This window comes from Folsomia candida, unplaced genomic scaffold (assembly GCF_002217175.1).
Source record: "Folsomia candida strain VU population unplaced genomic scaffold, ASM221717v1 Fcan01_Sc002, whole genome shotgun sequence".
Lineage (NCBI taxonomy): Eukaryota > Metazoa > Arthropoda > Collembola > Entomobryomorpha > Isotomidae > Folsomia > Folsomia candida.
In genome coordinates this window covers 4921017-4948595 of record NW_019091194.1, presented here as the reverse complement: position 1 = coordinate 4948595, position 27579 = coordinate 4921017, and the positions used below count along the sequence as shown (strand labels likewise).

The following is a 27579-nucleotide window of genomic DNA, read 5'->3' as shown; positions in this document are numbered from 1 at the left end:
ATCAGCAACCTCCTTTCTTTGTTTTTGCTTGGATTCAATTATCATAATTTGTTAGTTGAAGGCGATCACCTGTTTAAGTCAGACATTATATAATAAGTTAATTAGCAATTACTTATTTATGAAAGAAATTGACGTCAACAAATAGTACGCTACCCTAATTTAATCCCGATAATTCAATTCCAAATTAGCTCAACTAATATGGAAGTAGAAAACCTGAAGACGCATTATTCCACCTTCAGTTGGACCCATATGACACAAATCCTTATCAATTTTCTGGCTAATTTTTTTCATAAACATGAAGAATTATTCACCATTTCCACTCCGGATAATCCAACTTTTTGGCTTTTTTCCGTTACCATTAGAACAAAATAATAACTACAGACTTAGAATAAACAGAAGAAACAGTGCTGAAGGTTTCAGCAACCAAGATTTCACTCAAACATTTCAAAACCGGATAATTATTTTTAGCAAAAGATTTTTTAAATCACACAATTTCCTCTTAATTCTTCCCATATTTTATATATTTATTTCTGCATCAGTAATAGTCATATTTTTACTCAATTTCGAAGCCATATCGAATTTGAGAAACGTGCAGCGTAGATTAAAATCAAGCGGTGGTCGAATATTTTATTCCGCTTTGATCTTAAAATCTGTATCACACGTATTTTGTGCAATTGTCATAAAACTTGACATGCTTTTTTATAGGAGAAACAAACTTGAGCAGTTTTACACTAAATTTATCAACTTTTTAGAAATAGTCTCAACTTTGACGGGAAAAATAAAATCGAATAGATTCGAAAAATGCTTTAATATTGAATTGTCAACATTTATCATAATAATTACTCTTTGGAATGTAGAAATGTGTTGGGACTTGAAGAGCGTAGGATCCTGGCAATATTTTTACATATATTTTATCCCAGTTATGCTAGGATATTTCCATTCAATATTTGTGTTTCTCGTAGTCTATTTTCTTAATTGGTATCTCGAAGTGCTGATAAGGATACAAACTATTGGACGAAATAAGTTGCATTATTATCACGACATAAATTTGAAGAATAAAGACGAAACTATCATTCAAATTGAGCCATCCTGTTGGTTATATTCAGACTTGCATGGCTCGAGGAAGTTAGAAAATTTGAATAAAATTAAAAATGTGAACTACACCGAGTGTGAAATTTTATTAAAACTTTACAACAAATTAAACGAACAGATAGACGAATTTAACAAATTGTTCAGAGTTTGGATCACACTTGATATTGGGCACAGTTTGCTAAGAATTGTATTTTCTGGATTTTTCATTTCTTCCATGCCGTCACGTCGTTTGCGACCCGTTGCTCAAAATCTATTAACTGTTGTTGTATATTTTTACTTAATTTATAAAATGTGTAAGAAAGGTTCGGATTTACTGAATGAAAGTGAAGAGACTAAAGAAATTTTGGAAGCGTTAGCAATTTATGAAAATATACCTGTAAGTTAAATCTACATAATTTTGCATTATTAGACAAGGAAATTACTTAATAAATACTGATACTGTATGTTTAGAAAAACTCTGTGAAAATGAAACCGATCAGGATTGCAACAGGTTTTTTCAATGTGGACTTGAAAATTATCACTCCTGTGAGTACATCGATATAAATAATTGCATTACAAAATTATAACACTGTAAAAGAGTCATGTCACTTTCACAACGTGCAGATACTTGGAACAGTAACGACATATTTGCTTGTACTTATCCAGTTCCAGAATAGTGATTGTAATCGTGGTGGCTATTAAAGGTATGGATATTTGACAACCGACTTAATATTTCAACTATTTTAGAATTGATCATTAATTAATTTATGTATGGCATTTATTTGTTCACTGAAACCTTAATTAGGTCATGAAAATTAAACTGGCTCCAATTTGTCCCAACGCACCTAGCGTTCCCAACCAAAAAGACCAAGAAATAAAATTATCCCTGCTTTTGGGAGTCCATCTTTCACACATTGTGAAGAATATAACTATTCCAATCGCTCCGAGGAAACCTAACCAATTATAATTTTAGAATAAATGAATAAAAGCAACTTGTAATTTTAATTACTGTTCGAATTAAATAATAAATATACCCGAAAATAGTAGAAACACAGCAGTCCTTTGCATCGGTTTGGCTTCATAAGTCCTGTTACCCGAACAGAGAATTGTCCACGCCAATTTCGCCCCAGTGAAGATCAGAATAATCCAAGAACCCGTGTACGAGATTTGAATTGCGAAAAATAACCCTGAAATTAAAAGAGTTGCAATTCAATGTTGCTTTATTGTTTAATTTCCAGAATTACTTTTGCAATTTTATGTATTTCTCCATATTTTTTAACATACATGGATACTGTACTGGTAAAACGATCCAACTGCATTCGTCCTCCCAGAATTCGGCTTTATTATATTTTATCCTGTACTCATCCTGATATTCGCCAGGTGCACATTTTACCCACAATCCCATTTTCGCAAATGTCGAGTCTACACGGTTTTGCAGCCAAAATGGTGTTAATATCGCTACCGTTGTTGCGACAAAGGATATCACGAGTACGGAAAGACCTATCTTATTTCGGGTAGAATAAGTCATGATTACTGTAGATTTTTTACCCTAATTTTAGTTAAATACAGTCTCCACTTATTCACTACGGGTTCGTATGCAAAGTGTGTATTTAAATGTTTCTGTAAATATACGATTTTGTTAAATACGAGTAAGTAATACTAAAAATACTAAATATGTGATTATATTATGTACATAAATAAAATTAATAAAATTACACGCAAATCCTAGATCACATTTTTAAGTACTTTTAGTTCGCACATGTTTCACTGAAGTGAATCCACGTCAACATAGCAACAATCAAGCACATACGTACACATGCTATTGAGCATTTGCGCAAATTGTACGTTAGAAATTCAGCATGCATTGTTGTAATAGCCTTGCAGGCAGTGCGCATTGATGCGGAATTAACGCATATAAATATAAGCGTCTATGTATGCGGAGAAGATGTAATGTGAAAATCGTAGGAAAACAAGTTGGGTTGATTTCATATAAGAACGGGTTGAGTTCAGTTTAGCAAAAAAATTGTTTGTGCAAAGAATCCCTTTGTTCCATGCTTCATTCTGTATGTGCTGTTACTGGATGGATGTGTACTACATATAATGAAATGAGTTGGTTTTAAGTTTTGGTTGGTATTAACCACTTCACCCCTGAGCGACGCATATTTTCATACCTTTCACCCCTAGCAACGTGGAATTTTTTCTTCCCTTGACCCCGGAATTTTCACCTACTGCATGACGTTAATTACTAGGAGATGAATTGAAAAATGGTGTTCCCACCGGAATTATTCTGGACAGTTTTTTTTATGAAAGTTGATACGAATAACCATTTGGGAACGGATTTTGAGTTGTAATTTGCATTTGTGCATTTTTTCGAGCACTAATGTTTATAGCCGAAAATAGCCAACACGCCGAATTTTAAAAGTGATTGTAATTGCATGGAAAGTTAAACAAACATTGAGTAATACTTACATAATAGTACGTAAATTCGAAAAAATCGATTATCGCGCCTCAAGCGCCCCAAAAGCCGATTTGGGCGGGAAAATTAAACTTCGCAAATCTTGCTTTCAATTCGTTATATAGGCTATAATTAATTTAGTGGTTACACTAAAACATGTAAAAATTGTTTCTTGTACATCTAGCTTGCATAAAATTTACGCACACTTTGGGAGGGAAGACCAAAAGTTCTTGAAATGAGTTTAAATTGACAGCAGCGGGAGTGATTAATTGTAGCATCAACTTTTCTAAGCCAGCCTTTGGTGAATAGAACTCAAACCTAAAATATGTTTCGTAAACCATTTTCAAATTTTGATTTCTATTTCCATTGGCTTTTCCACTTATTAAGCAATTACAATTATTACAATTGCAAAATGCATTATCTGCGTCTCCTTCGCTCTGCTAAAAAACAGACTGAAATTGAAATCGCGATGTAAACACTGGCTGTCAGGAATCCATTGAGCACAGAAGAGTGGCTTAATCCCCATCCTCTAATGCATATTGATTGAAATGATTCAATAATTATTGTCGCAGGAAGTAATTTAGCTAAGTGTCGATAAATCGGATTAGCCATTTCCATGGGCCACATGCCTCCTAAAAGATTATCAAGTCATCACCTGGCAAGCCTTTATTACATAGAAACATGTAAGTAAATAGTAAATTTATGCACGCACCTGAACAACTCGCTTGAGTTATTGACATGAATAATATCAGTATTATTGTCTCCAAAACGTTGTCCTTTAACATGGCAAACATCCACCCTAAATTTGATTTACATTATTAAATATATGAATAAAGTACGCATTTCATATAGAATTTTGCGTACCCATCGTGAACCCGCATATCGCAGTCATCATGACCAGTCCTACCGCAAGGTACCACGACCCCCTAATTTCCATCCCATACACGCCTGTTAGCAAGCTGAAGAAAATTACCAGATGTATGAAGCCTATTATTGACTCTGTTGCAAAGTAGCACACCATCCGATGCCACAGTTTGACACCGGCAACGTAGTCTCGGTCTTCCAAACCTTTCTCTCTGTCCTCCACCCACAGTATGGCGATCGAGTTGGCTAGCATGAAGACAGTCCTGTATTTTTTCGTGTGACCAAATTAGGGTCCCAGTTTTAATACTGTATTTTAATACTTATTTCACCAACTTACAAAATTGTAATGCCCGGTTGCATGTAGGAGATGACCTTCCATATTTCCATACTTCCATAGATTGCGTTAAACTAGGAAAACATTAGCAAACATATATTTAACTAAATATCGAGACAAAGATAAGGTATGAGTTTTAAATAATATTTAATGCAACTACTTTAAGTGGTTCCGCAACAATGGCAGGATTCAGATTGCAAGCTGATGCAATACTTGAAATGAATTCCAGATACTTTTTCACCACTGTTAACTTCATCCACGATGCTATAATCACATCTGTTTCAAAATATTTGTAATGTAACCTCTGATTTATAAAATTGAGAATATGTGTACGAATATATACATATGTAAATCCGTACTTGACTCATCCATCACAAGGGAAATTGTGGATCCTTGGATAGTTTCATTACTGGCAAAATTGCGATATACCATTCTGTTTTTAAAGTGGGTAGAAAAGTCAACCGGAAACTGGAGAAGCCCGATTGTATTTCCCAAGCGGATGCTTTGTATACCATTCTCGTAAGAGTTTATTGGAATCTGGCATGATTTATTAGACTTATGATTAGAAGTGCATATGCATAATATGCAATTCTATGGTGTGTAATATTTAGTAGGGTTACATTTACCCATTCAACTTTTGAATCATCAAATTTTTGAAGAAAGTTACAAATTCCAATATTTGCAAAACATTCAGTTAGAGTAGAATTGTTTATGCAATATTCGTCACTATTTGGTGTGAGTACACCGATCTTTAGGTTTCGGGGTGGTAAACCAATAACATTTTGCATTACAAGGATGATCATGATTGGCAATACGAATTCTGCTGTAAGACACCTGGCAAATAAATTATTTACGAACTTAAAATTAACTTAAAATTTATTGCTAGCATTTTAATTACCTCCAATCCCGTAAATGGCGATACCAGAATTTCATTAATAACGCCCAAATTATTTTGTGGTGATGAGTTTCTACAACTGGGGTTATCTGATTTGGATGGATTTGCATAGAAATTGAAACTTTTCGGTATGATTTAATCTGCACGGCTTCGTTAAACTCCGAAGTGTAGTTATTCTCGTTGTAATCCAGGATGTGCTTATCTTCCCTGCATAATTGGAGCGCTACGCTTTCCAAACTATCACAATTGAATTGGGATAGCAGTGATTTTGGAGACGCTTCAGCAAGGAGTTGACCTCCACGCATAAATCCAACCTGACATACATAAACTAAATTATTTACAAATTTATTTATTACTTTATAGTAAATATTTTCTACCTTGTCGCAGCGCCTAGTTTCCTCTATGTAATGTGTCGATAGTATGATCGTTGTCCCACAATCTCGAGAAATTTGGACAAGATGTTCCCAAATTCTGTAATTTTATTAAACAAATACGAGTTATGAGTTGTACAACAGCATTAAAATAATTCATAATGGATTCAATAATTCTCGCAAACTCATAATGCATTACCGTTGTCGAAGTAAAGGGTCTAGCCCTACGGTAGGTTCTAAAATGGGGTCATCAGTAAGTTATATCATCTTGGATAATCTTAATTATAAGTTGGCTCAAATTATTACCGTCAAGGACGAGCAGAGGAGGATTATGAATCATGGCAGTCGCCAAAGATACGCGACGTTTTTGCCCCCCACTGAAAACACATCTTAAATATTCACACTTATTTTCAGAGTATGTAGAAAATAAATACCTTAAATCCTGGATGCAACTGTTTAGTGGGGGCAAGTCAAGGAAAGTTGACAAAAACTTGATTTGGCTTTGTCTCATTGTTGAACTCATTCCATAAAGCATGCCGAAATATTCCAGTGATTCGAAGATAGACAAAGAATTTAACAAGGATATTTCCTAAATTCATAAAATAGTACTTGTAGTCACGTTACGTTCAGAGGTTTAAACAAAAAGTGCATTCACCTGTGGCATGTACCCACACAGGCCACCCAATTGTCCATAGGCGTCTTGTCCTAAAACTATGATTTCTCCTGCATCCAACTTCCGTAAGCCCACAACACAAGAGAGTAAAGTAGTTTTACTAATTAGAAAGAAGTTCATATTGTGTCAATAATTACGTCCAGTTCCAAATAAGACATTCATATCGTCTACAAAATCTATGCTTTATTTTTTCAATTACGAATAATTCGAAATTTATATTGTAATTCGGTATTCACTTCATATCTTTATTTGAAAAACATGAACATTTAAATAGGTGGTTTAGTTTTATAGTTCCTCAATAGTTAAGCTTACCCACATCCGCTCGCACCAAGTAATCCATAGCTGAAAAGGCATGCGATTAATGAAACCCCAAAATGATGAATGAATGTTATAATAAAGTAGTCTCACATTTCTCCCCGGTCAACATTCACGTTAAGATTATTAAGAACAAATTTGTCATTCCCATATCGTTTAAAACCATTCTTAACCTTCAATGCCATTTCACTATGGCACACACAATACACAATCTTATTTATATTTATGTATATTTGTCATTTGGTGAATTAGAGGACAGTATCAGGAAAAGGACTAGTTTGACGGTGCATACACAGATCAATGAAACTTCGCACTGTTTGAACTACTACCTACTCGCATTGCCGTTTGAGATTTTTATCCAGTGATTCATTCAGAAAAAAATATTTTGTAGCATTATTAGTGCATGTAATTAGTAAGGGATAAAACTCGCTGTAATTACTAATTGCAATCTACCCTCCGATCTCTACGTAATCCAAAGTCCGGAAAAAAGTTTATTGGGGATGTGTCCTAATGATCATAGGGTGAAAACCTACGTATGTACATAAGTTACTTTTTAGTATAAGCATGTTCTCCTTTTGTCCAAGAGTGATGAGTGATGAGTGAAATTCACACGCATAAAATAGCCAATATCGTAATTATGTAGGTACAGCTTGTTTATTCACCGTCATCAAGCTTTTATAATTATGTTTCCGTAAAGAGCTTAGGCGTACTTATACAAACATATGTGTGTACAAGTACTAAAGCCAGGAATAAGGATATTTACCTATGTAAGAATGGTTTCCTTTACGTACCTATGTATGTATGTATGTAAGCTACAGATTAAAAATATGCTATTGTGCAACTCTCTGGATACAATTATTTTACATTATTATATTTAATAAGGGTTACGTATGTGATATCAAATCAATGAACTTTTCATTTGAGTTTAGTTCCCACGGTTTCGCAAAATCCCTTGGAAGTAATTTTTCATTAGTAGTTTTTTAATTTGTCAAACTTACGTCAGTATCAGCATCAACAGTTCTGAGTCAGAAGTGCTGACGATAGAGAGAGTAATTTCTAAGTTATCTGAGGATGAGTGTTAAGAAGGTTAACGAATATTTGAAAAGTCACTATTTACATAAATGCCGAATTTTCGACATGTACATATGCACACTTTACAGTTGGGTGTTATCCGAATAAAAATCGGATCACAAATCTAATAAAATTATGGGTATGTCTATGTTTATTATTAGTGAATTAATTTTTCAGACTAATTTGGCATAAAGGAGAAGGAAACTTGTTATGGGAAAGTCCGCAATTGGACTTGTAAATATTTTATCCAGATAAACTGTCTGTGAGTTTTGTAGGTAAATATTTGCATAACCAAGGACCTGATGAAACCTTCCATTTCCACGTTATTAAGACCACGGGTTAAAGGATATGTATTTATGCAATAATTTAACGCCGGAAAATTCCCTGAGGGAAATCGCGCATAATATGCATAATCCTCTTTCCTTAATCTAGCCATTAAGTCATGAATACGATATACATATATGCATGGATGTACTATAAGTATATATATACACTAAACATCCATACGTACATAAATATTTGGCAAAATACCACGTTCTTTTAGCTGAAATTTCCCACCTATTTCTTGTGATATTGAAGCAATTTATTAATTTTCCTCCAGATAACAAATGATTTGGATAGTTTTCTTTCAAAATTTCTGCTCCGTATTTATACTTCTAAGTACAATAAGAAGTAAAACGTATATAGTAGAACGATAAATTTTCGCCAGTTACATTTTAGGATTAATCTTAAACATTTTATGATATGAATGACTTTCTTAAAGCTGCAAAATCACCAAATATTTACAAAACGGTTAATATAAATTAAATTTTACAAATTTCACTCGGGACCATTGTTTCTCGATTTGTATATTTATTTATGACTTACGATTCTTACCTACAAATTTATAGATATTTTTTTTTACTTTCTAACAAAGGATAGATATGGGTAATTTACAGTGACTCAAAGTTATTCTAGAAATTATGATGTAGACTGCATCAATTTTGCGTGGAATGTATGCAACATCCAAATTGTGCATTTGAGCTTCTATCACTCTATATTTTGTCCGATGATTACATTGTACAGAATAATTGTACGATTATACCGGATAAAAGTAATTGCGTACCAAATGAAATTACTATAATTTGATTTGATCTGTAGACATTCACCGCTTTATTAAGTTCCTACTAGCACAAAATTATGTATATAAGTTTCCTCAAAGTAATGTTCAAACGTTTGTCTTTAATGCATGTTTAAATAAATTAGTAATATTCGTGGCCTCACCACATTACATAAAAGTAAAACCATCCATAATTTTAGCAATTATTGGTAAAATAGGAACTACAGATAGAAAATGTTAATACCTTAGAAGTGAAACATGCATACAAATTTATGTGGAAATAGTCGAAAGTCAAAGTTACACTTTCTACAAACTCATTCTACAAAACCGTAAAGGAAAATCTCAATCGTTCTCAAGTTTGCCTTTCTCCGCATAAATACACAATTGCCCTTTGAAGGTCGGTATCATATAAATACAATATGTAATCTTTTAATATAAGAACAAACCCAATATTATTATGACTGAATTAACATAGAATATGAACATTTTTGCTGGTTTGCCCAACCCTCGAAGGCCTAATCACTAAAAATTCACTTCGAACAGAATAATTTTATTGATTAGTTACAAAATTCACTCGCATCCAAGTTTTCATAATGCTTTCAACAATATGACAAATCTTTGAAATTCCTTATGTCGGACAACAAACTGATGTAGGGCTTAGCAAGCATTGGAACGATACCATTCCCTGTTTCGGACTGCACAATTCTTCCGAAGCAACACATTCACCTGGAATCTGGGATATAAATCCGGCACACTCAATAGTATCGTTCGAACCTATAAAATATTTTATTATTATTCCTATTTTGACCTATTTAAGCTTTCAATAAGTACAATTATTTGATTAGCGTTACCCGTTTGTGGAGATGGAGCAGCGCATGTCCCCAGCACACAAAATGAAAAAAATATGATAGTGGTTAAATTCATTTTTATTATCACAAATTTCAGTCTTATGTGAAAATTATTTTTTTAGTTGATCATCCTCGGAGGCGACTGAGAAAGATTTTTAACTGCATTTTATATTTTTATATGTCCCTGTCGGTCAGTGTGATGCTAGCTAATGCCATAAATTAACGGATGACGGTGTTAATTATAGTTTTATGAATGTGTCGCACCTATGTATTCCTAGGGTTCTAGTCCGATTTGTCTTCAGCATAAACTTATGATGTAAAGTTAAAAGTCACGTGATTAATTGGTACATAAATATATTGGATAATGCATAACAATTTTTAAAATCATTTTATAAATTCAAACATAGAGAAACCCTCGAGAAACCACCATTTATGGAAATCCTTCTTGGAACCCTGTTCCCCAAATCATGAGGAAATGCGCATAAAAATTCCTGAAGTACACAGGATATTAGTTCATTTATTGTGATGCTACCATATTATTAAATTCACAAATGGTTTGATGATGACTTTACTTGTAATCATACGTGAAGCATTTCCAGCATTAAAATGTATCTAGTTGATGACCATTGTCACAGTTAATGATATAATTCAGTAAGCCATTTGGCTAAATAAATACATTTACACTTTGTACGAGTACTTGCTGATTGAGTATATTTATGACCTTTGCACCGCATAATTATCCTTTTAAGTGACGTGGGTAGGCGTCGTTAGATTGCATTAATGTACTAATAACTAGATTTCGCAACCACGACCTATGCACATTTCAGAAGGACTTATGGATTGATTGCATGCAATTTAACCGAGTTTACATGTGTGTATGCATTTATAAGCAAGTGTACAAAACCCTCGACATATTCACCATTAATGTAAATTACATGAGAAGCCGTTAAATATCACGATATCATATACCAGGTGGCCCACTGAAACTGTACGCTAAATAAGACGCTATAGCTTTAACAGTTTTTGCGTTACAGAATTCTAGTAAATTTTAGTCGAAAGCCAGTTAATTTCTGATTAGAAAACAATTTTTAGTTTTCGAAATTTCCTCTCCCCACACTAACGCAGCGCTCAAGACGCCGCCTGCAGTCCTTTTCCGAAGCACGCACTGAATTTGTGGACATAGTGTTCCATTTCGTGGTCAGAAATTTTTTCCAAGCCTCTGCACTTACACGGGGTTTAGAACACACCTTTGCCCCTAACTTGGACCATTTTTCAGATTCCGGTGATTCAAATCCAGCAAGGATGATGACCATTTCTGATTGGAGATATAGACCGGAATTTGTTTTTTTAGCTACGCTTGGGTCATTTTTTGCACTTTAAGTTCGTTCTCAGTCCTGCTGAGAGGTCCCACCGATTCCATTGAATTGGATCTCACTTAGGGGATGTACCACGGACACAAAAACATATTTTAAGAAATTTGATTCCCCCACCTCCCCCCAATTTTCAGCAAAATGTAGACAAATTACCCAAATTAGCTCCTAATTGCCAAAATCATCGAAAAACCTGGATAATGTGACTTTATGACCTTTAGTCTATATCGGGGGATGTCTCTGACCGATTTTGCGTAGATTAGGACAACTCTCTTGTTAAAAGATTATCCCGATGTGAAAATCTCCTCATTTGTAAAAAGATTATCCCGATGTGAAAATCTCCTCATTTGTAAAAAGAATCCTGCTCACTTTTTTGGAGCGTACCTCTGGAGGTGACGCCTGCATTTATTTAATCTAGTTTCCCTTTGGGGTACGATCAGGATGTGGCAAGTACCACATTTCAAAGCCTTAAGCCTAAGCTTCAATTTGAGCACGCGTTGGATAATTTGCATAGACAATGTCAGCTGTAAGGCTGGTTTCCGTTGGAATTTCGTGAATTTCTTCGGATTCCATCCTTCAGCGCATTCAGCATGGGTGTGGTCCTTGTAAACTTTCAAAAAATTGTTCTTCGACTGTTCTTAGTCGGTCCAGTGTTTATGAACGTTTTTATAGTCCGTTGGACTAAATTAAAGTTCAGGTTCGATTCCTGTCACACTTTTCAAATTTCATATTTCTCGTCTCATTTTTTTGGTGAAAAATTATCGCCGCCCGCGTCTCTTCAATATTTTCCCTGCTGCTATACTATGCAAGATGTTACAAATTGATAAGTGTTAATTATGCAAAATTGCATGAGGAATCTAATGCACATATCAGATTTTCATTATTTCCAGCGGTTTTAAAGATAACCGCTAGGTACAGCTACAGTGGGCCCAGTAAGTACATATATAAATCGAATTTCAGCTTTTTAAGACAATTTCTGAAAATCGGTATGGTCCAGTAGTTGTGACCCCCTATGGTCCCTCTGGTTGAAAAATTTTCCAGTTTTACCTCAGAAAATTTCATTACAAGGCATTAGCAATTTGTGTGCCAAATTTCAGCATTCTTGCACTATTTTAAAATTTTGTGTATAGCAGACACTAATTTACATATCGATTTCATCCTGCTAAAATTAAATCCTACTAAAATGAATAAACTACACATCACTGTTTGCGTCTAGATCAATAGTAGAATTCGTTTTATTTCCTCAATTCCTTCCGGATATTTATATACGGATGAAAAGGAAGAGCAAGAGAGTGAGGTTTCTATTTTAACCCTTCATTAGAATCCCGAATTGACTTAAGAATTGAAGATTTATTGCTTTGATAAATGTTCATTATCAAAATTAATCAGATATTAACATTGCATTGTCATTATTTATGCATATTTGCATTTTGCATATTGTCGTGTGCACATTATGCTTGTGCGTATGTATGAAGATGATGTTCTTCCTTAACCTGTGGCAGATTGTACTATAACAGAATGAGCATAGGTTTAAAGTTTTTTAATTGCATAATATGTATCACACTATAAAAATTTAAACTTACTATCAGCCATTCTTTTATAGAATTCATCAGTCGCCCTAACCCTAGCTCTTATTTCCTCGTCGTATGCATCCTTATTGAGCAGGTCACCTCCTAAAGATTCCGGTAAGATTTCTTTTGGCACGTGTTCGTGCAATAATTCGAGATTGGATGAATGTATATGCAGCTGAAGTAGAATGCGATTAATTTACTTATATTTATATTGTAAGAACATCAAGGAAAACTTACCCGTTCTCGTAGCTTCTTTGACAAAAAACTCCTGAGAATGTAAAAAAGTCCACTAACAAACACGTTTTCGTTAACAAAGTGAAACGCTTTTGGACGAGATGGGATACATTTCTAAAATAAATCAGTTTAATTCATGAGCTAGAAAATTAATTAAAAAACCGTATCCTGAATATATAAATATTCACTGGGAAAACCGTAATTTTAGCAAACAAAAGCATTTATTGGCGTAAAAAATAAGTATTAACAAACCCCTCACAACAAATAAGTCCACAGCTTGCATGATGATTCTTGGTCCGGCTTGTTGAGCTTGGGCGAAGGAGAAATTTTTACAGTCGCCAATGAATATAACTTCACTGCAGGTCGTCGCATAGGACCGAGTTAGTTCATCTACGAAAAATACTACTGACGCCACCACATCCTGAGAAGAGGACACCGACGGATTCCACGCTTCTACAGATGTATGCATTAAAATTCCATTAGACGATTTCAAAATGTTTAGCAATTAGAATCCTCAATTATCTAGGTGTCAAATGTTTTTTTACCATATTTAACGATCACCACAAATCTCCCATTTTGATCCCTATTCTTTAAAACCCTGGTCAGTTCTGTATCCAGTAATACATCTGTCGATGGCAGAAAAGGTCTAAGCTGCTTCCTATACTTTACAGTTCTCATGTAGATATAATTCTCCAACTAAAAAAACAAATTTACAACTGAAATCAAAATAGATACATGGGAAAGCCATGGACATATAAGTTATAACTTAAAATTATGACGTATGACTTATTTTATAAGTTTTAAGTCATAGAAACGCCATGTGTCGACGTCGTTATTTTTAAGTTATAAGTTTTGGGTCTATGGCTGTCCACGTATCTTTTTAATAACAAATAAACAAAATTGGTCACCGCCTTACACAAAGTATGGTTGCATCTACGTCGAAATTTTTCCCATTGAGAAATCCAAGAAGTAACATGTCATCTAGAATGCCATGAAATGGGGAAAGTTTCTCATGACCTAAAATACATATCACATAATTAATTTTATGTATTAATTTTTGTAATTTAGAATTTTGAAATACTTTTAATTCTGGATTTGAGATTTAATAGCGTTGTGCTTCCATGATGGAAGTTCATGATGGATTTTCCATCACGTTGTGCACATTCAGTATCCATGGTCAAACTGAAGTTAGAGACTTGAAGAACCGGATGTACGTTGCTATGCGAAAAAAATTGGAAAATTTGCAAAGGAGATGAATAATGTTTTATGTAGTAAAAATGCATACTTCTGCATCTAATCCTAAGAGAATTTATATTCGTATGTGCATAGCATATATAGTTCGGCAACACGATCTGTAAGCTTCCAGAATGTTGCATTGACTACATTACATTGACATTGAATTGCAAGATGCAACAACCGATGTATTTGCTTTATATCAATTTCAAGGTCAACCTCTTTCCAGTCCGAAGTAGGCAAAAATATACTTTTGATGAAATGATGTACTACATACATAAATTGTATAGGATAATTAACAACACGTATGCAATGCAATTTTAGCAACAAACTCCATGACTTCGTTCAGTGAGGATGTATGCATATTAAGATCTTTGATATGTACATACTTTCTAGATATGTATTTAGGTATTATCAATTATGGTGACCCACAGCACGCAGCAAACATAAATTAATTACGTTAGGGTTGCCCTAATTGGCACAAATATTACCTTTTAACAAATATTAACATCGCTTGATGATGATGGCAACTTTGTCATTTCCTCATAAACTTGGTCACTTTCCTTCACTGTGGAATTCTCAAAACCCATCTTCACCTGCTAACTTTCTTCTAGAATGAAACTTAATAGTGAAAGTGGTGGTGGAACACTGTAATTTTAAAATGCTGAGATTGTGTGCTTCCAAATTAGTAATGTCTTCCTATGTCTTGTCTCCTTGTACTTATGTAAATACGTATTTGCAAATACTTAACAGGGAGACATTATTATCAACAAATTCAGTTATGCTTTCTCCCTGATTTAACGTCGTCTTATTTTGTATGTGTACTTTAAGGAGATGCGTATTACATATATAAATCTCATTACTGATGGATAGCAATTTTCTGAAATACTTAATCATCTTCATCAAATAAATGTTTATGCTGGCAACATTTATAACGTATACCAGTATATATAGATACTTACCATATGTAAATATGTACCATACAGTATGAAAGCCAAAACGACAGGAATGGGGGCATCTTTTTTTGGGTGTTACACTACCTAATTTTACGTATTTATATAACTAATACAATCCTGATCTAAACTAGCACTAGTATGCATTAGTCTGAAAAATTTCATAACTTTTTACTATCTTGAAATTTTGTCCCCAATTTATTTACAATGATCAATTTACAATTTTCTAATAAAAAGTTTCACAAAAAGTAGACTCTGTAATTATTGCGCAATATCAGAAATGAACATATTTACAACTTTTTAGTTCCGCACTATCTACTATTCCATTGCATACATGCATATACTTACATAAACTGCAGATTAGATGTATGCTAAATACGTGTATGCATTCTACGATACCAGGCTGTTGTTTTTGACTAAACTTTTAAAACAACATTCTTGATAATTATAGAATATATACTTACGTATTTGCAACTAAAATGCGTGTTAAACTTGGAGTTCAAAATTTTGAGTTCAGTATGAGTTGTATTTCGGATTAGTTTAAAGAATGTTTATAAATTAGTTTCTGTGCAGAAATACGTATTTACGAAATGTACGTAATTTTATATGTACTGTACAAGGTAAAACAAGTAATCACCAAGAAAATTAATGCATAAGCCTTCTTTAAAAATTTAAAAATGTATTTCTTGCTCTATTTGGGTTTCTTCAGTACTGGTCTAACACCTTCAAAAGTATTCAGCATTCAGTCCCCAGATTATCAAGCTATTAATTTGCTGCAATTAATTTTTCACAATATTGGACCTGCCAAGCTCATCATTGTGGAGACGAGTAATAATACAAATCATGCCCTTTTAAGGTTTATTTATGCAAAATATGTGCCAGTTTGTACAAGTGTCAATTACGGGCGTCATCCAAGCATGATTGAAGACACACGAATATCACAATATCGTGTCACAAAGTTCAACGCCGCAAAAATAAACCATGTCCTGATTTTGTCTGTAAAATTACTGAATTGGCTCAAGCGTGATTTAAAATATTTTCAAATATTCCTCGATGCAATCGCAATATTAATTCAAGATCCAACTTTTACCTCCAATATCGAACTACATTATGGAAACCAATACCCACAATATTTGTTCCTACTCAACGCTACTGGAAAATATCGCCTGTGTCATTCCTGCGGTTTGAGACTGCATTCCTGGGTTATTGTGAATAACGTCGGAACACTGACATCCGTCCAGAAAAAGTTTCACCGTGCACAATTGCTTGTCTTTACTGAACAACGTGGAATGAAACCCTGGACGAAATCTAAACGAGGAGTGTTTAGAAACATCAAGTTTTTCCTAATCGTCCAAGTGATGCTCCGCATGAATGTGACAATTATTTTTGCAAATTTACACCAAACGGTATCCATTATGTTTTGGAGCCTTGGAGGACCAAATTCGGACACCAGCAGAACTGCCTTATGCAGTTTTGGGGAAAAGAAGGAGTTCAAATTTGTTACGAAAAATCATGTTCAAGATCTTGATTGGGATTGGATAAAAGGACCATATACTTGGACCGTGCTACTATTTTTTTCCTCCACACTTATCACCGCATCCACTTTTATATATACGATTAAAAAATACGATTTCATTTCGAAGGGTGATAAACCAAATTTAGACTCGTCGTTTGAGCTGTTACTGAGAACAGTGCTGGGTCAGCATTTTGAGAAAATGCCATTGAATACGGTTTCGTTTCGAGTTGTCTTCACAAGCTGGTTGCTGTGCTGCATGGTGCTTACTGAAACGTATCAAGGCGAAATTGTTAGTAATTTTATGAAACCGTTTTATCTCGGAGGGTTAAAATTGTTCAGGGAAATGGTGGAAAGGGGACATTATTTTACAATTGGAGTTCCACATAATCAAGGTGCGTGTGCTTTCACTAATATTTCAGATTGCGATAAATGGATGAGCAACACAGTTACAGTATTCAGAATGGAAGTCGCATCAAGAAACACGTCTCAAAATAGAGCCATTCTTAATGGCTTATCGGTTAAGAATACTTCCAAAAATATAGTCGAAAATGTGACTGCAGCCTATAAACGTATCTTCCTTACGGGAGATGCATTCCTTGAAGAGACGACTGTTTTAGAAACAATAGTCAGTTTTTCTAAGGGGCAGGTTGTAATGTCGGAAGACGCTGTGTCGCGATACCTTTATAATTCTGTGACAAAAAATGTTTTTCATCGACAAATTGTAAAATTATTTACATCAACTTTTGAGTCTGGTCTAGTTGAGTATACGCTAAAAGCAGAAAAATATTTTGCGATTAAAGATCTCGAGAAGGATATCGAGGAAGGAATTAAAAAGGATAACATAACCAACTTTGAATCTAGTAGGACTATGCAAAATGTGAAATTAGCAGTTTCACATTTGAAAAGTTTACTAATTATTGTGGGAGGGTTGCAGATAATGGCAGTTTTTGTATTTCTGGTAGAATATAGTAAACGTAGAAAGCGCAAAAGATTGCCATGTAATTGTATATATTAGTTGGCGATATAAATTTTGGGTAAAATTCTTATGTCAATTTAATTATCACTCAAATTAACATTTCTCTAATACATGTTCACAACTTAGTTTCAATTACGCAGAATGCATGGTTAGTTAACGTGACTAAAAATATGACTTAACAATTAAACTTAAAAATCATGAAGAAAAAGCTTCCTTTGTTCAGTCTTTGTTTGTCCAAAAGTGGTGGTGGCTGAGCGGTTGTGAGATGCCGGGAGAGAATCCAGATCTTCACGTTTTGCATTTGAGATGTGTTATCGTGATTTCAAAATATAATTTTAGCACAATTCTCGACCTAAATTATCTTCAATAGTTCCCATTTGACGTCTAAAGAACATTTGTCATGTCGTCAACTACTCCAGCAAAAACTCCACTTCGTAAAAGTGTTCGACGTGTCAGTCCAATTGTTATCACGATTTCGGAAAATCGTGATATACACGGGAAATTTTCCCGTGTTACGAGTCCCACCACCCCCTCAACGACGCCACGACGAGGTCGGACAAATACGACGACAGGTGACGAAGAGATTTTGCCATCTACACCAATTGCAACACGACTTAGTAGACATAGGACTCCAAGTCATACAACGCCTACAAAATTTGAATCGTCACGACCAGGCCGAAGCCTTGCGACGCCTGCAAGAATGACGACACAGATTCCACCAAGTCCAGCCGTCTGGTCGACATCCTCAGTTCGTAAAAGTGATCGAAACTCTGTTATCAAAACACCAACAAGTAGTAGGAAAGTGCGATATCCAAAAACTTTTAATGATAACGCGTCCACCCCAAGTGATTCATCCGGTGATGAAGATAACGCGAGGTATCGAAAGACTAAAAAAACTGAACCATCTTCTGTTAACCGAAGGACTAGTATGCGATTAACTGGCAAATCTCAGAATTACGATGAGTCTTTAAACTTATTTTCTTTTTCATCTGATAATGAAAGTAAAGCCGTTTCTCCGAAGAGAGGAAGAAGATCATGTGTCGTTGAGAAAACAATACCGGCGACGACGACTCCGACAACCAGCAAGAACAGTGGTGGCGGTGGTAGGATGACGAGATCAAGTATGAAAATGGACAAAATTACTGAATCTTCCTCATCTTCATCTTCATCGTCTGACGATAAGGTAGAAGAAAATATAATTTCCAAGAAAACTGCACCGAAAAAATCCAATAAAATGCTTATATCAAGTCCTCCTCCACCAAATACTCCCGGAACAGTGTGGCGATTCAACTCTGTTGGGGTTCCAGAGTGTCCACTACCTTGCAGAGAGGCGCAATTCGAAGAAATTTGGACCTTCCTCAATGAAAACATTACACAGAGAAATAGCAGGCAAGTGCCTTTATATTTTAGTCATTTTTTGTTTTGGGAGAGAATTATTACTGACTGAATAATGATTTACAGGTAATCAATACGAAAATAACTTATTAATTATTACTAACTTATTTTATTCTATTTCATTTTATTTTTCAGATGCATGTACGTTAGTGGGGTACCGGGTACGGGGAAGACCTTAATCATCCAATCAGTCGTCGATTGTTTGTACCGCTACGCGACAGAGAGGAAGGAGCATTTATTATTTAATGTCAGTTTATTTCTACTAATTCATAAATACAGTCAATAATTATTATAATGAACTAATACCTGTATTCTCTTATTCGATTGCAGAACATTTACATAAATGGGCTCAGTCTTAGGACACCTGACAAAATATGGAAAAAATTCTACAACCTACTCGAACCTACAAAAGCCAAAGATAAATGTAAACCGACCCTGGCGTTAAAAAAACTAAACAATTTCTTTGAAACAAAAGGAAGATTGCCCGTCGTTCTCGTCATTGACGAATTAGATCAACTGCTGGACAAGAAGCAATCAATTTTATATCAATTATTAGAGTGGACTACTAAACCGGAATACATGTTTTCATTAATTGCCATATTTAATACTGTGTCACTTCCGGAAAATGCATTAGTTATGAGGAATTCTTCAAGGATGGTACATACATAAATTTGCTACCACTACTTTTTAAATTTTAAATTTTACAAGGTATTCCCTAAATTAATGATAATTTTGTTCCTCTTTTGTAGGGATTTGTTCGTTGTATTTTCCCTCCATATTCACACGATCAACTTCAAACCATAGTAAAGAGATCATTGGACAGGTGCAAAAGCGACAAAATCCAGGATGAGGCCATCACTCTCTTATCAAGGAAGGTTGCTGCTGTTTCCGGTGATGCGAGACGTGCCTTGGAAATTGCTGCACGTGCTGTGGAAATTGTGGAAATTAAGAAAATTAGTGGTATCCTCGGTGTTAATGAAGCGTTTAAAGAAATTTTTTCGTCAATTAAGATTGAGACAATGAAGTAATGATTAGTATTTATTAAATCTCCAATTCGAAATCAAATTTTTCAAATTTCAACATTTTTTTTTGTGTATTTCAGACATTGCTCATTCCTGGAACAGTCCGTTTTAAAACATTTAACTCAGGAATTAGAAAGTTCTGGAAGTGATGAAACGACTTTAATGAGTCTGTTCGAAACTTTATCTTGCAATGCGGCTTACGATGGTAACAAATATTATTGTTTATATAAATTTTCATTCGAATCCTTAAAATACTGGGTGACAAGGGTAATTTTAGTAATTTATTCATTTTGTACATATAGTTGGCCACAATTGGACTCGTAACCAATTCATGGGAGCAGTAACAAAACTGTTGATGATGAAACTTGTAATTGCTGAAAATAATTCTCCGTCGATGCATAAAAAAGTGTCCCTAAATGTCCCATTTGAAGATGTCAACTTCGCTTTAGGAATTAAAAGGGGAGACGATAACTGAAATTACTGATTACTTTTCTATTTTTAAATATGATGTATGTAATTCGAATGTAAACTAAACTAATTGAGCTTAATGTATAAAATATAATGCATATGAATCATTAAAACATCCACCACGTAGAATCAAAGTTGTCTAATACATATGTACACCCACGCATATGTATTCATCATCCTTCAATCATCCATGTTGGTATTTTGCACAACCTTCCCATATATAAACATTAATTAGATGCATTTAATTGACGCATAAAACGAATAGATATGTTCATGAACACACTTTCCCATAAAAATCATAATTAAATACTTGGCATGAATTTTGTTGGCACTCATCGCCAATATGTATTCATTCGCATTACCCACGACAGGTGCTTGTATGGGTAAAAAATATTTTGATACTTTCCATATGCAAGGTAAAGGTTGCAAGGTGAATTTACTAATATGCAGATTTGACATTGTCACTCTTTTTCTAGTGTGAGAAATGTGGCAGAAAATAGTTTACCTTCAGGTGGCTTATATGCTTACGTACATGCGTATCTACATATACAGCCCAAATTCACATCCCAGTCTCATTCTTTATTAAATATAACGTACATATTTTCATGCCTACAATATGTGTTCTCCACCCCGTAGAAAATTTATACAGATTATACAGATCTGTATGTGCGTATGCATTTCCCATGATAGGAAGGCTACAAGTACCAATCAAAAACTGTATTTATAACTTGCAAATTTATAATCTGTGTACAGCGTTATATAAACAAATTCATACTTGTTTTGTATTATCTAATATGTATATATTAATGTGCGCCATAACTTAATTTATACCTCGTTAATTACATATGAGGTAAGTTACATCTGAATCCCATGTCGCGAGATCGTGGAAAAACTGAGGATGAGTCATATCCAGGTGCATGTCCAGCTAATGCAGTGTATCTTGCATGCACGCAAATTCCATAAAATTCGTTGGACAATATCTTATTTAATCACTGCACATCTTGATGAATACGTATTTAAGTATGTATGTACATTGTAAATACATACATATATGTTAGATACATACACATGAATGTATGTATTTAGGTAGACTTCTGAAAAGCTGATCTCTACTCTACACAAACTTTGCTGCACCTTCCCTCAAAATGATACCTGTAATTTGCATACAATTAAATTCGATAGTTATACGTATGCACGTAATTTATACTGAAGATGTGCACTAAGGAGGTGACTAACGGGTGTTTATTTACCAATCAAGATTGAAAACTGCATCTACATTTATTGACGTAGATCATATTTAATCCTGTGTTACTTGATATGCAATGATGATACCATAGACGCTGTATAAGGACGATACATACATGTGTATCTCGCTAAATCATACATAGCTATTTACTTGAAAATATTCCGTCACACTTTACACCGTAATGAAAGAGCTTTTATTTTATCAGACATGGACTTTAGTGTTTTTTGTACATTGACGATTTCATTGTTAAAAATAATACATAACAACACAACAAGTACATTGTACAATTTAAGATGAATTCTCCATTTAAAGAATTTTCTGCCCTCTTTATTTATACTGTGTAAATTTTATATAGCGTAAACCAAAAAAAATATGCAGTGGTTATCCTGTCGAAAATATATAAAGTGACCTAGCATCCTCCAATAAATTATGTACTTAATGCATCATGCAGCCTACTTACTAAATATAATGTAAAAAATGTATCTGCATATGTACTATGTGCCCTCATCGTCAGCATTGTATGCTTACATAGTTTCCTTTTCCCATTGTTAAACTTTTGACTTTGAACGTTAATCAGTCATGGTTGTCATTCAGTCATTGCAAAGTGGTTTTAGCAGTAGTCGACTAACGTCGTCTCTTCAATTGTTGCAATTTTATGTAGTTCGTTTATGGTTGGGAAGGGTCGTTGAGCAGGAAATGATCAAAAATCACATAAAGATCCAATGAGATCTGTATTTTTTTACATTGTTACTACGTTGCTAAATTTGTTACAAATTTAAAATGTTTATATGTGCGTGTGGAAATAGTTTAGTTTAACAAGTAAATAAAGTGAAGTGGACTAATTCATCACTGCCAAAATGGGAAATTTATTCAATGAAAATTCGGCTAACAGATTATATAATTTAGACTTTTTAAATTGTGCAATCTGTATCATTTAATTAAATTGATTGATAATTGTAGCCCTGAATTTACCACTTAAAAATTGTAATCAGTGGTCATACAGTTCTGTGTATAATTGGACATGATCTTTTGTTTACACTTTTATGTAATCTCGCCCTCGTGAATGTCAGTGGGCTGAAATACTTTTGGTGCTCTCATGAGAATAATATTCCAGGCTAATTAATATGCTTGCGTGTGTATGACCCAGTTTTCTTGATTTTACGTAATCACAATTTCGTGTAGGAACTTTTCGTCAAGATTTTTGCAAAAAATAGCAATTTTAATTTTTTTAAATATACAAGTTCCCTTGGAATATTGCATCATTCTGCATGTAAATCTTTAATGCAAATGTAATGTCGTCCAATTGATTAAAAATCGTGTCGCAGACAAACTACGTACCTGTATTAATGCGTTACCCGATCAAATTAGTCCAGCCAATAAAATTCCCATTCATTTATACATACGTACGCGTTGTGTTAATGCATCATCAATAAAATTCAAGTGCATTGGAATTGAACACGGAATTTTAATCTGTTGCGTATTGTTTAAAATTAATGGCTCGTCGGTAATTGTATGCCTACAAGATTTATTGTGTTACCTGGAACTCTGAAGTTGTGCAAATAATTGATTAAATGTGATAAGAGTTGAATGGACATCTCAGAATTTGAATTAAAAGTTATCACAGTTCAGTGTCAGAGGTGAGGTAGTCTGGAAATCCACTCTTTGTCCGTAACAAAAATTGCAATTAACAATGTGTGACAAAATGTAGTAAATGAGGAAATAAAGTTTCATTAATAGAATTAAAGTTTAAAAGTTTATATACAAAATTAACAATAAAATGGCGTCAAACGATATGGAAATGAAAGCTGGAGGAGTCGACAATCGTGCATTCGATCCCTCTGAAGACTTTAAAGATGATCTGGAAAGAAAAGTTGGTGAATGTTGAATTATGTAAATATGCTTTTCGGCTAATCGTAAGAGTGTAAAATTAATTATATATAGAAATCCCAAACCAATTCGAGCACCGTTGTGCCATCCGCCCCAGAAAATTCCCCCGACGATCCTGACGACACTGTCGACCGAATGACATGGGATAATCAGTGGGAATTTCTATTTTCCTGTATTTCAATGAGTGTTGGTCTCGGTAACGTGTGGCGTTTTCCGGGTAAATCTTAAATATTATTAATGTATTTTATTAAGTTAATTGATTAATCGTATTTATTTATTTTTTAGTGACGGCTTACGAGAATGGCGGAGGTCTGAATATATAAAAACTTATGACATGAAATTTAAAGTCGACTAATTCTGTTTCCATTCATCAGGGGCTTTCATTATTCCATATTTTATTGTTCTTCTATTCATCGGGCGTCCAATTTACTTCCTTGAGCTCTGTTTGGGACAATTTGCTAGCTATTCTCAAGTTAAAGTGTGGAAGTGTGCTCCAATTTTTAAGGGTACTCATTTGCAAATAGCCAGTTGATTTCCGTAAAAATCTGGGGACTTGCCTTATCTATCGAATTTCTTTTTTGCAGGGGTCGGTTTTGGCACGATGGTGGCAGGTTGGTTGCGTACATCTGTAAACACATAATGCAACTTTGCCAATTTTAATTATTATATTTTTGCAAATTACAGCCCTCAGCGTGTTGACATATTACTGTTCGATCCTGGCGTTGGCCGTGTATTACTTTATACTCTCTTTCAGAAAAGATTTACCATGGGCGCATTGTGACGAAGATTGGGCTGGGAAAGGAAATTGTTTCAACAAAACTACACTTAATCCCAACATTTCTTCTACACTGCCCGATTTGTTCTTCTCGTAAGTTATGTCCTGCAAAATGTGAAATTTCCTAAAGTCAACTATAAACAATGCATATAGGAAGGAAATCCTACGTGAATATGACAACATCGATGATGGGATTGGACCCCCAGATTGGAGATTAACTCTCTGCTTGTTATTCTCATGGTGTTTCATATTCTTTAGGTAATTCATTACATAGGGAGTTGTATAAATCGTAAAATTTACAAAATCCCATCTCAAAATTCCAGTATCGTTAAAGGAGTAAAATCCAGTGGAAAAGTGGCCTACTTCACCGCACTTTTTCCTTACCTTGTTTTACTGGTCTTGTTAATAAGGGGCGTGACTTTACCTGGTGCTGGAGATGGAATTGAGGCATTTTTCAAGCCTGACTGGTCAAAATTATTAGAACCAGCGGTATGACTCATAAATTAAAATGATAAGCTAATGATAACGTTAAACTAATATTGATTATTTTGATTCGTAGGTGTGGTACGCAGGTATTGTTGACATGCTTATGAATTAATTGGCATTATCTTCTTAATTGTTCATTTAAAATATGCAGCGGTGACTCAGTGCTTCTTTTCTTTAAATACTGGTACCGGATCCATCATTATGTTCGCTAGCTATAATCCATTTAGGCATAATATTTACAGGTATAAAGTTACTCGGTTAATTTCTTACAACTAATGAGCAATATATAAAATGCAAATATTTTACTGCATATAAAATATATAGAGACTCCATCGTAGTCAGTTTAATGGACACTTTCACCAGTATATTGGCTGGTATTATCACATTCGCTATTTTGGGCAATTTGAAATACGAATTGGGAGCAGAAAGCATTGATGATGTCGTGCAGGGTAAATTACTACGACGAAATTTTATGTATGCAATTAATAATGGATTCCTCCAGGTGGAACAAGCCTTGCATTTGTCGCGTACCCAGATGCTATTGCTAAAATGGACTGGGTACCACAATTGCTAGCTGTCCTATTTTTTAGTACGTACTTTACATCATATTTAATATTCCGTAATTTTCGTTTAACTTTAATTAATGATTTACATAATTACACAGTGATGCTTTTCACCCTTGGCGTCGGAAGTGCTACCGCAGATGCTGGAGCAATTGCATCCATTTTCTGTGACAGATACCCAAATATCAAAAGGTGGCATGTCACTGGAGCCATTTGTGTTTTCGGGGCCAGCGTTGGGCTCATTTATGTGACACCGGTGAGAACAGGAGAAAGTCATGGTGAAAGTGGACTTTTTTAAGTTTATCAATTTTTACAGGGCGGACAATGGATGACAGATTTGGTGGACTTTTTTGGTGGCGGATTTGTAATTTATGTAATGTCAACATTGGAAGTTATAGGAGTCGCCTGGTGCTATGGGTTATACAATTTTATCAACGATATGGAATTCATGACGGGGAAACGATTGAGTTATTATTGGAAAATTTGCTGGGGGATTCTAATCCCTATTTTCCTAACAGTTATTTTATTATATTCACTGATTAAGGGTATGAAAAAAATCTGCAAAACTGATGGACCAAAGTAATTAATATAATGGTAATTAATAATTCATTCATTCGTTTTTGCAGAGGGAAATCTTACCCACAATGATATGCCATATCCAACAATTGCTATCGGTAATAGAGATATAAGGCCTTCTGCTATTTATAATTTTGTAAATAAATTGTTAAACTCCAATTTTGTGTAGTATTTGGATGGTTAATTGCCACGACAGCCTTAATAACGATACCAATCGGTGCTACATTTGCTGTTTTGAGGTCTAAAGGAGCTACCATTACGGATGTAAATTGCCCAACTTTAAAGCATAATTCATGCAGATTTTTTTTTTGTAATCTTGGGCTCTTGAATTTCGTAGAAAATAATTGAAGCCACAAAACCAAAACATGATTGGGGACCACGTAGCAAAAAGGAGAAGCGTGATTGGATCATATTTAAAAATAATGCTGATCAAAGGACATTTTTCCAACGACTAAGGGATCGATCAGGACTTTGAGTGAATTAAGTAGTTACCGAAATAAGACGAATTTGTGATTTATATAATGCAATAAGTATCATAAAATTGTGATTATAAAATGCATGCACATGCATACTTTCATAAAAAAACAGAGTATTCAAATAAAACAGGTCGCAGTAAGGCTAAAGCAATTGAATTAGTGTGTAGCCATCATTCATAGATTTTGTTAGACAAATTTTTTACCAAAGAATTACACCTTTCTCCCATAAATATCTTTACTACATATGTACTTTCTTTACCCTGACATAGTCGATCCTTCTATAATCACAGGATTATCTACATCCGTTTCATAAATATATTCACAATTCTGTAAAGTCTTGAAAATCTGGAGCTGTGCAGATCTATTAAATCCTCAAATAAGAATATCTATGGGAATGAGGGAATTGGGGAATAAATGAGTTTGAGGTTATGCATAATATGCATTTCATATATACAGAATTTATAGAGACTAGCACTGCTGGCATGAATAAAAATATATCAGCAAATTTTCATACGTATGTATGTATATACCGTTAAATCAATGAGATTTAATCCTGCCTAAGATTTTCATAAGATTTCCAATTCCAATTTTAACAGCAAAACTGAAGTCACTTGACCTTTCTACAATTGACAATTGTTTCCTAGTAATAATGGTACTCGATTTTGTCATAAATATGCATGCATTGGCATGGACGTGGATATAGCTTATCGTTACCATGCGTTTTAATCAAATACATACTTTCCACCCGACCTCCATAATAATTGATTTAAGCTCAACTTCTTTTAAACAAAGCTTATGAACAATGTCATATTCCGTTTAATGTAAGTACTATTAAA

General features: G+C 34.3%; 5 protein-coding genes across 7 annotated transcripts; 2 read left to right on the top strand and 3 right to left on the bottom strand.

Annotated features, from left to right (window-relative positions):
- Positions 1-1145: 1145 nt before the first annotated feature.
- LOC110843219 (ABC transporter G family member 23) lies at positions 1146-12422 on the bottom strand. Of its 2 annotated transcripts, XM_035847388.1 has the most exons (19): positions 10000-12422; positions 7072-9922; positions 6976-7005; positions 6646-6763; positions 6425-6579; positions 6297-6367; positions 6190-6226; positions 5997-6090; positions 5623-5933; positions 5351-5558; positions 5084-5261; positions 4885-5000; positions 4728-4798; positions 4391-4653; positions 4239-4325; positions 3930-4158; positions 2356-3844; positions 2106-2258; positions 1146-2024 (listed from the first exon to the last, which is right to left on the bottom strand). In XM_035847388.1, the coding sequence occupies exons 2-16, from the start codon at positions 7161-7163 to the stop codon at positions 3944-3946; spliced, it is 2046 nt and encodes a 681-aa protein (XP_035703281.1). In that variant the 5' UTR covers positions 7164-9922; positions 10000-12422; the 3' UTR covers positions 1146-2024; positions 2106-2258; positions 2356-3844; positions 3930-3943. The 2 variants fall into 2 exon arrangements, with proteins under 2 accessions (XP_035703281.1, XP_035703280.1); XM_035847387.1 differs by having other exon boundaries at positions 2356-4158.
- On the bottom strand, positions 1873-2599 carry LOC110844382. Its single transcript, XM_022090570.2, has 3 exons — positions 2356-2599; positions 2106-2258; positions 1873-2024 (listed from the first exon to the last, which is right to left on the bottom strand). Exons 1-3 carry the CDS (start codon positions 2597-2599, stop codon positions 1873-1875), a joined length of 549 nt encoding a protein of 182 aa, XP_021946262.1.
- A 274-nt stretch (positions 12423-12696) lies between the features above and the next one.
- LOC110844258 (alpha-tocopherol transfer protein-like) lies at positions 12697-14491 on the bottom strand. 2 transcript variants are annotated; one of them, XM_022090416.2, is made up of 8 exons: positions 14457-14479; positions 14253-14389; positions 14088-14188; positions 13717-13867; positions 13431-13624; positions 13175-13285; positions 12950-13112; positions 12697-12874 (listed from the first exon to the last, which is right to left on the bottom strand). In XM_022090416.2, exons 1-8 carry the CDS (start codon positions 14462-14464, stop codon positions 12855-12857), a joined length of 885 nt encoding a protein of 294 aa, XP_021946108.1. In that variant the 5' UTR covers positions 14465-14479; the 3' UTR covers positions 12697-12854. The 2 variants fall into 2 exon arrangements, with proteins under 2 accessions (XP_021946108.1, XP_021946107.1); XM_022090415.2 differs by having other exon boundaries at positions 14253-14491.
- A 3614-nt stretch (positions 14492-18105) lies between these two features.
- LOC110843857 (origin recognition complex subunit 1) lies at positions 18106-20868 on the top strand. Its single transcript, XM_022089904.2, has 6 exons — positions 18106-19238; positions 19380-19491; positions 19575-19901; positions 19994-20268; positions 20347-20471; positions 20569-20868. The coding sequence occupies exons 1-6, from the start codon at positions 18250-18252 to the stop codon at positions 20739-20741; spliced, it is 2001 nt and encodes a 666-aa protein (XP_021945596.1). The 5' UTR covers positions 18106-18249; the 3' UTR covers positions 20742-20868.
- A 1680-nt stretch (positions 20869-22548) lies between these two features.
- LOC110843147 (sodium-dependent nutrient amino acid transporter 1) lies at positions 22549-26899 on the top strand. Its single transcript, XM_022089083.2, has 17 exons — positions 22549-23850; positions 23922-24084; positions 24153-24176; positions 24242-24373; positions 24452-24478; positions 24552-24735; positions 24796-24900; positions 24966-25131; positions 25202-25214; positions 25280-25370; positions 25453-25577; positions 25631-25717; positions 25793-25947; positions 26008-26236; positions 26318-26365; positions 26437-26531; positions 26605-26899. The coding sequence occupies exons 1-17, from the start codon at positions 23758-23760 to the stop codon at positions 26740-26742; spliced, it is 1875 nt and encodes a 624-aa protein (XP_021944775.1). The 5' UTR covers positions 22549-23757; the 3' UTR covers positions 26743-26899.
- The last annotated feature ends 680 nt before the right edge of the window (positions 26900-27579 follow it).